The 13294-nt window shown below is 34.2% G+C and overlaps 1 protein-coding gene across 3 annotated transcripts in view; it reads left to right on the top strand.

Annotated features, from left to right (window-relative positions):
* The window catches only part of DNAJC24 (DnaJ heat shock protein family (Hsp40) member C24), a 74942-nt gene that overhangs the window by 49958 nt on the left and 11690 nt on the right, over positions 1-13294 (top strand). For all 3 annotated transcript variants that reach the window (XM_037839041.1, XM_037839042.1, XM_037839040.1), the window contains one exon: positions 7988-8056. In XM_037839041.1, coding sequence (XP_037694969.1) covers positions 7988-8056 — 69 coding nt within the window. The remainder of the gene's footprint in view (positions 1-7987; positions 8057-13294) is intronic.

The raw sequence follows: 13294 nt of genomic DNA, 5'->3' as shown, positions 1-13294 counted from the left end.
GTGTTTGGAATCCTTGCTGGAATATTATTTTGTATTAAGACGTATCTTGAGTCTGTTAGTGAATTAATTAGTTAATATGGAGCCTTCATCCTACATGGTTAGTCAAGAACTTGGACCACAGCAGCCTGGCTTAGAAGGAGGTTGAGCCAGACATTGTAAAGTGAATGTGTCTTTGTTTAAAGCTGATCAGCTACTCTTCTTAGCTAGGTACAAAGGGTCATTTCTTTTGTTCTATTATGCAAGTCACTTCATCTCTTTATTAGGATAGAGATATGAGAATTGAAGATCACCATATAAATCTTTGACCAAATGAAGCACATACTTTGAATCCCACCAACATTTATCCATCAGACAACTGTATTAGCATGTTATTTTTTTAAACTCAAAAATCCTTCCTGAAAAGCATATTATTACCAAAGACTGATTAACTCCATAAGAAGGAAAACAATATTCTTTTAGGTGTGGATAATACAAATTTGTGTTAACTGTTAGGAATTATGATTTAAGGCCAATAAGATATTTGTGTAAATTATGTGCTAAAACTGACCCTCAAAAAATACTTGAGTTAGTTAGATATGGTCTTATTGGTATTTCCACATGATTTTAGGAATTTCCAACTTGCTTGTAAAAATTTGCTTCAGGTAAAATTTGAAGATAAACATCAGCAGGTATGTTATTTGGTGAATGTTTCCGGGAAAAGTAAGTATGTGAAATGATGCAGAAAATCTATCTAGACAGTTGAGGACTGGCATTTTCTTGAGAGGGAGAGGGAGTTTCTTTCCAGCTTTCTATTAGGGTCTCCCTTCTCCATCTTACTTGTCACAAGGAGGTGACTACTCACATTATTTGTTGCTTTTACTTGAATGCAAATAATTTTTTTGCACTGCATATGTATTTTAAGAGGCTTCATTTGCAGTGATTTAGAATAAAAATTTTGGTAGTTTCAAATAATGCTGTAGAAACCTGTGACCAAGATTATAGTTATAATTCTGATATGTGTGAACACAATTGGAAGTTCTGATATAATAATAGAGAAATACAGGCTTTTAGGAAGTTTGCACCTTCTGCATTAACCTCTCCCCCAATTTCTACTTGGGTACTTGGCCCAACTGAAATCAATGGGTTCCCCTTTCTCATTGCTTGTTTTTTTCCTTAGATTTGAAACTTTGGTTTCATATTATGGTCTTCTTTAAAAGGTTATTTTTGTTTTGCTCTTTTTACAGCCATGAATCAGAAATGTCAGTTGACATTTCCTCTTTTGTAATTTTTCCCCCATGTGATCTTTTTATTCTCACAGCTACCTAGATTATAACAAATACCTAGATTATTTCCATAGCTGCTAATTGGTCTTCCATTCTCTACTGCCCTCATTTTTCATAATCATTTACATTGTGATTGATCTATCTTTCTTTATTCTCGCTTCTGTTTAAGAACTCCTCCCCACATCACTTGCCCATTCACCTGGAATTTAAGTGAGACAGAGAATTTCACTTTTTCCCAGATTACTTTTCCAGCCTCATCACCTACCACAAATCTGAAATGAATCTTCTCTCCTGGTCCACTTAGGGGCTCCCAAACCAATTTGCTTATTCTGTTTGCCCTTATAATACCTTCCCATTCTGCTGCTTCACATCTTATTCTTTGTTCGAGGTTCAACTCAACCTCTCCTAAACTCCCAGCCTTCCCTGACATTTTGATCTACCATCATTTCTGCTCTCGGAATTTAATCTTAGTACTTAATGTTCATACATCTCTTCATTTGATAGTCTTTTGCTTTCTTATGACACCTTTTGTTGCGTCATTTTATATTCAAATCACAAATTAATTATGTTAAAGAATTTCTTTCCCACCTTCCAGTTCTGTGTTTGAAACTTCAGAAGGCCTAAACAATTATATAAACTATGGCTTTGATAATAATTGGTCAAATTTAATGGGACTGATAATAGCAAAGTGCATCTAACTTCTTAACACTGTAACAAATCCAGAGAAGGTAAAGTGTTGTTGCCTTCCTACACTGTGGTAATTGACAGTTTTTTTTCTTCCAATAATGGATTGGTGCTTAGTCGTTTTCTTATGGTCTTGAATATCTAGGTCAACCCAAACTTTATGAGATAATAACAGTTAAAACAGTTGCTGTTTGTTGAACACTAGGACTGTGGTAATTGTCTTTAAACATTGTTTAGAAGTGTTGAACAACTTGTGAGGAAGACATTAATATCTGATTTTCAGAGAACGAGTCTGAGGTTCAGAGAGGTTAAGTGATATGACTAAGTTCACTCATGTAGCTAGTAATTGATAGAGGGATTCAGAGCCATTCTCTCTGATCACTGGCTCCTAGGTTTTGAATGGATTGTGTACATTCTACTGTTTTTTGTTCCAAATGCTCAGGGATGAGGCATTTTTGAGGGTCAGAGTGAGAGGCCAGGCCTACCTTTCGGGAGCATTTGGTTTACACCTACTTTACAAAAGCTCCGCCATTCTTCAATTCTATAATAAGGTCCAGATTTTTGTCATTTTTCTTCTATTCTGGAAGGCATTGCAGTTGTGACTCTTTAATTTCACCTGGGAGAGGTGTATAGTGCTTTGTGACTTAATGAACAGACTTCAAGTTAAATGTTGCCTGATTCTGAATCTCTTATTAAGGTAGAAACTTTTCCAAGAACAGAGTCCTATTAAGGACAAGGAAACCGATTAGTTTCAAGTTACTATATGAAAAATTTAATGGTTTTAAAATAGCAATATAGACCTAAAGGAAAAGACTGCTGTTTGCTTTTTACTGTAGCTTGCATACACAGTTGATTTCTTTAGTTTAAGTGTGAAATGGCTCCTATTCTGTTTAGCTGAAAGTAAAATACAGTGGACTGATTGCTAAATGAGTGTATTCTGGGGACTTGATCACTTGAGTAACATGGCATTGCTGCATGAATAGTAGGGAAAGAACTGCAGATGGACTTGATCTTTTGGCCATTATTGGGTTTAATGAGACTTTTAGGTATCTCAGCCATAATGAATAAAGTTAAATATCTCTCCCCTGTGGTGCTTTGTTGCTGTTATTTATTTTTTATTTTTATTTATTTACTTTTGAATTGTAGCTACAGTTTGAAAAGCTTTCTGGGATTAATAATGAAATTAAGGCAGCAGAGTTGTTTTTAGAAATTTTACTATTATTAGAAAGTTTAAAAAGACTGGAATTCCATTGTCTTGTAAGCAGTAAGAAATATTTATTGATTCCCAAATAGAGCTGAAAAAAAAACCTTTCCTCTTTTAGAAAGTTGTGAATGACCCAGCGAGAGCCCTAGTAAGCTTTACTGGACCAAGCTGCTAATAGTTATTTAATGTTATTCTTCAGTGTGAAAGAATCTCTGTAGATTTTTCTTTTAATCTCTTTGAATTGCAGGCTCATAAACCTCTCTGATGAATCCTGCCAGTATTTTCTTAGATCCCACCATTGAGACAACAGAGCCACAGAATTCTTTCACTTCTTGTTGTCAGACAAATCCAATAGAACACAAGGTCAGAAGGGCCCTTACTTCTAAAGGCTGAAAGATTCTTTTTCAAGTAACCACATAAATTATTTAATTTTATTATTATATTCTTCAGGAATCTCTCTTCAACCCTAATGCATTGTTTTCTATATGGAAGTAAATTTGAATGTTTTTGTAATCTCCATATTTGGCTAAGCTGATAATCACTATAAAGGGTGTGAATGGACCTCTATGTTCCCAGATATCTTAGAAAAATCCAAACCCATTCACTTTAAAAGAATCAGAAATCATATAGATAGTATCAGTAGATCAAGATAAAGTACACCAAATGCCATGCAATGCTTTTTGTTGCCAAATGGCTGTTTGTTGTTGTTGTTTGGGTAGTTATTACCATTCTGTAGCTAAGATTCCGGATTTAAAATCATGGATCTGTTCGTTTAATTAAATCACTTTCTAAATCAGTTTATGTTTTCTCAGCATTTTTGGTAGTGACAGGTTAACAGAACTTTGAGTTAGGATTTGTATTTCAGATACCTATAAAATGTTATATTGTAATCAGCAAAAATATATGTAGTCCTACAAAAGAAAACTAATTTATCTATTTTCAGATGCCATCCCTGATTACTAGAGAATTATCAAAACTAATTACGGGGTTAGTCTGAGATACTTTAGGGGATAGGGAAGAATTAAGTTTTCTAATTATAAGCACAATAGTTGACAAGTAGAGGTCTTAAAAAAAGAAAAAAGAAATTAAAAAAAAACATTGATTTGTTTGTGCTCTGTCCTTTTAGTGGGGGAGGGAAAAGTTGTCCCATTCCCTGGACACCTGCCTCTCAACAAAGGCTCTCAGTCACCCTCCCACCCCCTCCCTGCATTTATATTCACCTTTTACTTGTATGTAACCCTTCTGCTCATTATACAGTTCTCCAGGGATCCAGTTTTCCCCTGAGTTAATCACCCCCAACCTTTTCTAGAAGTTGTTAGATTACTGTCCTTTCAAAGAATACACACTTTCTCATGAGCCTTTAACTTCTTTCCCCCCTCACTTTTCTTTCCTTATCTCTATTTAAAGTGTAGCTAATAGAGTCTCAGGCAATGCCTTTTAAAACTTTTTATTGAAATATACATAGAGGAGTGAACAAATCATAAATGTACAGCTCAGTAAATATTCCCAGTGAACACACCCATTTAACCAGCACCCCAGAAGGCCCTCCCAACTTCTTTCAGTCACTACTCACCCTGCCTACTCAGCACACCCCAGGGTATTTTGTTTTCTGAAGTCATTTTAGTTATTTGCTGTAGTTGTATTCTAACAAGTTGCCACAAACACTGAATTGGTGAATACTGAATCCTTGCTCCTAGAGGAAATGCGGGCATACCTCAGTGTATTGGGCTTCACTTCATTGCACTTTGCAGATACTGCATTTTTTACAAATCGAAAGTTTGTGGCAACCCTAGCATGGAGCAAGACTTTTGGCACCCTTTTTCCAGCAGCATGTGCTCACTTTGTGTCTGTTTCGCATTTAATTAAGGTATATACAGTTGTGGGTTTTTGTTTTTGTTTTTGTTTGCTAATGCTATTGCACACTTAATAGACTACTGTATAGCATAAACCTGATCTTTATATGCACTGGGAAATCAGAAAATTCATGTGACTTGCTTTAGTGTGATACTGATTTTATTGCAGTGGTTTGGAACCAAACCTACAGTATCTCCAAGATATGGGATTAGGTTGCCTTGAGCCTCTGGTCATAACATTTTCATCAACTAATCAACATATAACCTTGTTTTATTGGATTCAAGATAGAGTACACCTTATTGAAAGACACCCTATTTGACATATATACTATTGATTCATTTACATTGAACTCTCAGCCAATAATGCTCTAACTCATACCTGAATGAAGATTATCTAACACGTATTTTCTTTGTAGCACACATCAACAGCCTTCTTGAACTTAGAAACACTAGATAGCACTTCACCACTATGCTTGGGGGCCATTTTAAACAGCAAAATACCAACAAAAACACAGAAATGCAAAAAACATGGTGCTAAATAGACTGCAGAGAGGACACTTGTTTATGGTCTGAGAGCTGAGACAGGAAGGCTCCACCTTGCTAGTAACATGCTAATTGGGTGACACATTTCTCACTGTTTCGTACGTGTCAGCTAATGACCATGAAAATACCATGAGTATTAGTTTGGGGGTTACAAATAAATTTCAGTGAGTAGGTGAATTTGCAAAAATGGAACCCATAAATAATGAGGACCGAGTGTACATTTTATATACTGGGGAATCATACAGTATGTTATCCTTTGTGCCAGATACTGCCTTTTAGAACTAGAATGCCCACAGAAACTTGGTCTATGTGCACCTGGTATTGAATAATCAGGTCAATATATAGATGTTTAGACGCAGCCAAAGAACATGGACATATTTTAATATACTCCTTTTAACTCTGACCTTGGGTAAGATATTAACTATTTCTGTGTACTGTTTTCCCTTTACCATGAAATGTGGTGTAAATTGTTCTTTTAACCAAAAAAAAACAGATATCTTCTCTAACGTTCCAATAGAGATAAAGAAGAGGGGAAAAAAATGTAAATGCCATATTTTTTGAGTAGATGTAATAATAGGGTTGCACAATGTGATAGGAACTAGGTGAGAATAACAATAGTTTCCCAATAGAGAAGTACAACAATAGGAAGCTGACTTGCTTGGCAGTTATATTTTCCAGTTATTTCTCATGTGTTATTTTAAAATAAAAATGGCAGAATAGATATATAGGAATGTGTTAATTGTTTTTGTGTGGTTAATGTATTACAAGAGTTCAAGATATGTTAGATTAAGAAGGCTTATTCATCTTATCATTCCTGCTTTGTCTGAATTGCATTAATTGATTTCAGAATTTCTCAGGATAGCCTGGGACTGTAGGCTACTTGGTTGTTAATTCATTACACCTATTTTCCTCCTAAATAGGTTCTATAAATGCCAATTATTACCCCCTTCCTCAAATCTAAAAGTGTTTTATTTCCCCATTCAAGCAAACTAACCTGATCCTTTCGACATAAAGATGATAGATAAGAAATTAAAACATGTGGAAGACTTTTTTCTCCATCCAAGAGACTTTCAGGTAGAAAATTTTAAAATTATTAATAACTGAATAAGATATAACCAGGCATACTTTATATAGAAAGTGGAAGTCAAAGTGTTTTATTTTGTTAAGAAATTACTTAGTATATTGATACATTCTGCATAAGTTATTTAGTGCGCTTACAAAGATGGAGGAACCACCCTGACTGCTAGTCAAGGACTTTGGATTTTAGAAACAGTCTAACAGACTGTTGGTATCCAGTAGATACAAAGTGATATAATGTTTGACATACCTTAGTAGAATACCAACATGAGTTCAAAATATTGTATAATCTTTTCATCAATTATAAAATTGTGTAACTCACCAATATGTTTTGAAGAGGCAGTTATTAAATATAATTAAATTTCAGGCATTCACACAACAGAACAAAGGGAATCGTTCTCAGCAGGTGAACAAGAGACTACTGAGACAGCTAAAGAAAATTTCTTTGGGGTGAGGGGTGGATTTTAGTAGTTTCTTTTTAAGCATTGACTTCTAAAGAACAATACAAGCATACAGGAAGTATTATGTGTCTTTAAAAACAAAGACCAGTATTTCCCATCTATAATTGCTTGCTTTGTACAAACAGAAAGTTGTTTTAAGTTTTTAAGTACATGCTTGTACTGCCTGGACCATACTCTTACTGAATTCAGGTGGAATTCCAGGTTTCTTTGGATCTTCCATCTGTAGGGAAAACTTTATAACTCAGGAAAGAGCAGCGGACCAACAACATAGTACATTTGCAGGGTTATTGATATAGTAAAGTAATTTTCCCTGTGAGTTACTTACCCTGTTGCAAGCAATTAAAAATGAGATATCTAGTAGTAGTCCCTTTCATTGGGGTAGAGCTTTACTTTTAGCCTAATCTCATTTGATTTGAAGAACACTGTCCTGAGGTAGATGAAGAAGAACTAACTCCTGTCTTAGAGATGAAAAAAACTATACACCTAAGGTCAGAAAGCTAGTAAAATATTACAACTAAAGTTCAAATAGTTGTTTTTACCTAACTCCACATTGCCATCATAGCTACAGATACAGTTTATCTAACAAAACATTTCCATATCTTCCACAAAATAGTGGGGTCACTAGTTGATCACAGAGTATCATAAAATTGACTTCATGGTTTTGCATGTTGCATATTTGGAAGACGGGGTAGATTTTGATTATTAGAGTGTATAAGAAGTGATATGAACTGAAATTTTAAGTCAGTTGAAGTCTGGTAGCCTTAAAATGCTTGTCAAAAGTAGTAAGCTTAAGTGTTTTAAATGGGTAGAATTGTACTGACCAGAACTACAGCTGCCTCCTTGGCATTCTTCGTAGTTATAATTAAAGCATCAAAAATAAGTGTCTCCTTTTATATTTTATAGAAGATGATCTGAGAAGTATGGGACCAGTAGATGCACGAGTATATCTTGAAGAACTGTCCTGGAATGAAGGTTGGAACTTTTTTTTTCTCTTGACAACAATGAAGAAAAATATTAGAGATGTTCTATAAAAAAACAAAAGCTCATAGGATGTTTGGAAATCTAAAAAAATTTTGCTTGGCTTTCTATATATATTTATGTGGGGGGGGGAGTATTTTTGTTTGGAATAGTTTTGTTTCACTCTAAACTTCAGTTATTGATGTCTCCTTATAGGAATCATTTATAGTAATATTCCTATTATAATTAGACATTAGGAACATAAGTATTTTTTTCACTGCATTTTTTTTCATTATTCTCCTTCTGTGTAATATGATAAATAAAGTCAAAGAAGATAGATTTTTCCTTTTTCTTTTAATGTTGACAATTGAGATGATTTCCCATTGGAATTTTTTTCCTTTATATTAGAGAAGTTTTGGGTTTACAGTACAATTATGTGTCAAACAGAGGATTCCTATATACCACCGTATTATTAACATCTTGAATTGCTGTGGAATGTTTGTTACTATTAATGATAGCACATTTTTATAATTGTACTATTAACTAAGGGTTCACTGTTTGTGTAATGTAGTTCCATGGATTTAAAAAAAAATATTGTTACATAATAACAAATAAAATATATACAACCTAATATTTTCCCTTTTAACCACATTCATATATATTTCAGTACTATTATTTACATTGGTAATGTGCCACCGACTCCACCATCCATTACCAAAACATTTCCATCATTACAAATAGGAACCCTGTGCATTTCGACTTCCTGTTCCCTATCCCCTCCTTGACTGCTGGTAGCCTGTATTCTAAATTCTGACTCTATTATGAGTTTGCTTATTCTAATTATTTAAAATCAGTGAGATCATACAATATTTGTCCTATTGTGTCTGACTTATTGCTCTCAACATGATGTCTTCAAGGTTCATCCAGGTTATTGCATGTTTCTGGGCTTCATTCCTTTTCACAGCTGAATAATATTCCATCAGATGTATATACCACATTTTATTTATGCATTCATCAGTTGATGGACATTTGTGTTGCTTCCATCTTTTGGCAAATGTGAATAATGCCACTATAAACATGGGTGTGCCAATATCTGTTAAAGCTCCTGCTGTCAATTCTTTTGGGTATATACCTACAAGTGGGGTTGCTGGGTCATATGATAATTCTATCCTTCACTTTCTGAGGAACCTCCAAACTGTCTTTCACAGTGGCTGCACCATTTTGCATTGCCACCAGCAATGAATGAGTGTCCCTATTTCTCCGCATCCTCTTCAACATTGTTGTTTTCCATTTTTTAAATAGCAGCTCTTCTAATGGGTGTGAAATGGTATCTCAGTGTGGTTTTGATTTACATTTCCCTGATGACTAATTAGGTTGAGCATCTTTTCATGTGCTTTCTGGCCATTTGTATATCTTCTTTGGAGAGATGACTGTTCAAGTTTTTTTACCCATTTTTAAATTGGGTTCTTTGTCTTTTTCTTGTTAAGTTGAAGGATTTCCTTATATATTCTGGACTTTAAACTTTTATCAAATATGTGGTTTCTAAATATTTTCTCCCATTGTGTAGGTTGTCATTTTACTTTCATGATAAAGTCCTTTGAGGTACAAAAGTTTTAACATTTGATGAGTTCCCATTTATTGGTTTTTTCTATTGCTTTTGCTTTGGGTGTAAAGACTAAGAAACCATTGCCTAACACAGGACCTAAAAATGCTTCTCTGCATTTTCTTCTAAGTGTTTGATAGTGCTGGCTCTTATATTTAGGTCTTTTATCCATTTTGGGTTGATTCTGTATAAGGTGTGAGGTATGGGTTCTCTTTTCTTTTTTTTTTTTGCAGATGGAGATCCAGTTTTCCCAGCAAATGAGAAAAAAATATACCATTCAAGTAGTAACCGAAAGAGAGCTGGAATTGCTATACTAATATCAAATAAAATATACTTTAAGTCAAAAACAGTTACAAAGGACAAAGATGGTCCCTATATACTGATAAAGGGGACAATTCAACAAGAAGATATAACAATTATATATATAAGAGCAGAGCCCCCAAAATATGAGGCAAATACAGATTTGAAGGGAGAAATTGACAGTTGAAGAGACTATTCTTTCCCAATTGAGTGGTCTCTGTCCCCTTGTCAAAAATCATTTGGTCATAAGTGTGAGGGTTGATTTATAAGCTCTCAGTTCGATTCCATTGGTCTTCATGTCTGTCCTTCTGACAGTACCATGCTGTTTTGATTACTGAGGCTTTGTAATGAGTTTTAAGATCAGGAAGATGGCTTTACCTATTCAGGGTCCCTTATTCTTCCATATAAATTTGATGATTGGCTTTTCCATTTCTGCAAAGAAAATTGTTGGGATTTTGATTGGTATTGTGTTGAATCTGTAAATTGCTCTGGGTAGGATTGAGATCTTAACAATATTTACTTATACAAACCATGAAAATGGAATGTCCTTCCATTTATGTAGGTCTTCTTTGCATCAGTTGAGATGATCATGTGTTTTTTCTTTCATTGTATTAATGTGGTATATTACATTAATTGATTTTCTTATGTTTAACGAATGTTGCATACCAAGGATAAATCCCACTTGATCATGGTATATATTTCTTTTACTATGTGCTGTTGGATTCAGTTTGCTAGTATTTAGTTGAGGATTTTTGCATCTTTTATTCATAAGAGATACTGGTCTATAATTTTCTTTTCTTGTTGTATCTTTATCTGGCTCTGGTATGAGGGTGATGTTGGCCTCCTAGAATGAATTAGAGAATGTTCCCTCCTCTTCAATTTTTTGGAAGAGTTTGAGCATAATTGAAGTTAATTGAAGTTACGTTGTCTTGGAATGTTTGGTCGAGTTTTCCTGTAAAGCCAGTTTTCCTGGTCCTGGAGTTTTCTTTGTGGGGATGTTTTTGGTTACTGATCAGTCTCTTTAGTAGTATTGGTTTGTTGAGATCTTCTGTTTCTTCTTGAGTCAATGTAAGTAGTTTGTGTTTTCTAAGAATTTGTCCATTTCAACTAGGTTATGTAATTTATTGGTGTACAGTTTGTTCATAATATCCTCTTATAGTCCTTTATTATTTCAGCGGGATCAGTAGTAATGTCCTCCTTTTTGTTTCTGATTTCTGTTATTTATAGCCTCTCTTTTTTATTTGTCAGTCTAGCTAAAGATGTATTGGTTTTAATGATATTTTCAAAGAACCAATTTTTGGTTTTGTTGCTTCTCTATTTTTTGTTTGTTTTTCTATTTCATTTATTTCTGCTCTAATCTTTGCTATTTCATTCCTTCTGCTATCTTTGGGTTTTGCTTGCTTTTATTTTTCTAGTTCTACCCGTTTTGAGGTTAGTTTGAAGTTTTTCTTCTTTTTTAATGTCAGCATTTAGAGCTACACATTTCCGTCTGAGCACTGCCTGCACTGCATCCCATAAGTTTTGATGTATTGTATTTTCATTTTCATTTACCTCAAGATATTTCCTAATTTCTTGTGATTTCTTCTTTAACCCTTTGGTTGTTTTAAGAATCTGTTGTTTAATTTCCGCATATTTTTGAATTTTCCATTTCTCTTTTGTTGATTTCTGATTGGATTCCAGTGTGGTTGGAGAATATACATAGTCTGACTTCAGTATATTAATCTAATAAGACTTGTTTTGTGACCTAACATATGGTCTGTCCTGGAGTATGACCCATGTGCACTCAAGAAGAATGTGTATTATGTTTTTGTTGGGTGAAGCATTCTAAATATGTCTCTTAGGTCTTGTTGGTTTAGAGTATTGTTGAAGTCTTGTATTTCCTTTATTGATCTTCTGACTAGATGTTCTATCTGTTACTGAAAGTGGTATATTAAAGTCTCCTACTTTTAATTTAGAACTGTCAGTTTCTCCCTTCAAATCTGTATTTGCCTCATATATTTTGGGGCTCTGCTGTTATAATTGTTACATCTTCTTGTTGAGTTGTCCCCTTTACCAGTATAGAATGACCGTCTCTGTCCCTTGTAACTGTTTTTTTAAATATATTCACATATCATACAGTCATCCATGGTGTACAATCACCTGTTCACAGTACCATCATGTAGTTATGCATTCATCACCCCAGTCTATTTTTTGAACATCTTCCTTATACCAAAAAAGTAAAAATAAGAATAAAAAATAAAAGTAAAAAAGAATACCCAAATATCCCCCTACCCTATTTTTCATTTAGTTTTTGTCCACATGTTTTTACTCATTCTTCCCCTTGTAAATGTTTTTGACTTAAAGTATATTTTATTTGATATTAGTATAGCTATTCCAGCTCTCATTTGGTTACTATTTGAATGGTATATTTTTTTCCATCCTTTAACTTTCAGCCTATTTGTATCTTTGAATTTAAGGTGGGTCACCTGCAGACAGCATATAGTTGGGTCATGCTTCTTTTTTTTTTTTTTTTTTTTTTTAATCTATTCTGCCAGTCTCTGCCTTTTGAGTGGAGACTTTAATCTGTTTACATTTAAAGTCACTACTGATGATGCAGGACTTTCTTCTGCCATTTTGGTATTTATCCTATGTAACTCTTACATCATCTGTGTCCCTCGCTTCTATGAATGTCTACTTTTTATTTGATTGTGTTTTACCATATTGAATGCCTTCTCTTTTCTTTCTGGATATATTTGTTGTATATTTTCCTTTTGGTTATTATGGGGTTAAAATTTTACATCCAAAATATTTAACAATTATATTTGGTTTAATACCAATTTACCTTCAATAGCATATATATACAATTTTCCTATACCCTTCCATACCCCCATCTTATTTTTTTACTTATCACTTACATCTTTGCACATTGTATGTCCATAATCATAGAATTATCATTACTTTTTATGCATTTGCATTTTAGAACCTGTAGGAAGTAAGAAATGTAGTTACATAACAAACAGTACACTACAGTACTGGCATTTACAATTACTCAAATGGTTACTTTTACTGCAGGTCTTTATTTCTTTATGCTGTTTTGAACCACTGTGTTCGGTCTGCTAAAGCTGCCAGAATGCAAAATACCAGAAATGGATTGGCTTTTACAAAGGGGGTTTATTAGGTTACAAATTTACAGTTCTAAGGCCGTAAATGTGTCCAAACTAAGGCATCAGCAAGAGGATACCTTAACTGAAGAAAGGCCAATGGCATTCAGAACACCTCTGTCAGCTGGGAAGGCATGTGGCTGGCGTCTGCTAGTCCTTTACTCCTGGGTTGCGTTGCTTTCTCCAAAACATCTCTGGGCTTTTGTCTTA

Source organism: Choloepus didactylus, chromosome 6, assembly GCF_015220235.1.
Source record: "Choloepus didactylus isolate mChoDid1 chromosome 6, mChoDid1.pri, whole genome shotgun sequence".
Lineage (NCBI taxonomy): Eukaryota > Metazoa > Chordata > Mammalia > Pilosa > Megalonychidae > Choloepus > Choloepus didactylus.
The sequence above is the reverse complement of the archived record's forward strand: the minus strand, read 5'-3'. Positions and strand labels throughout refer to the sequence as shown.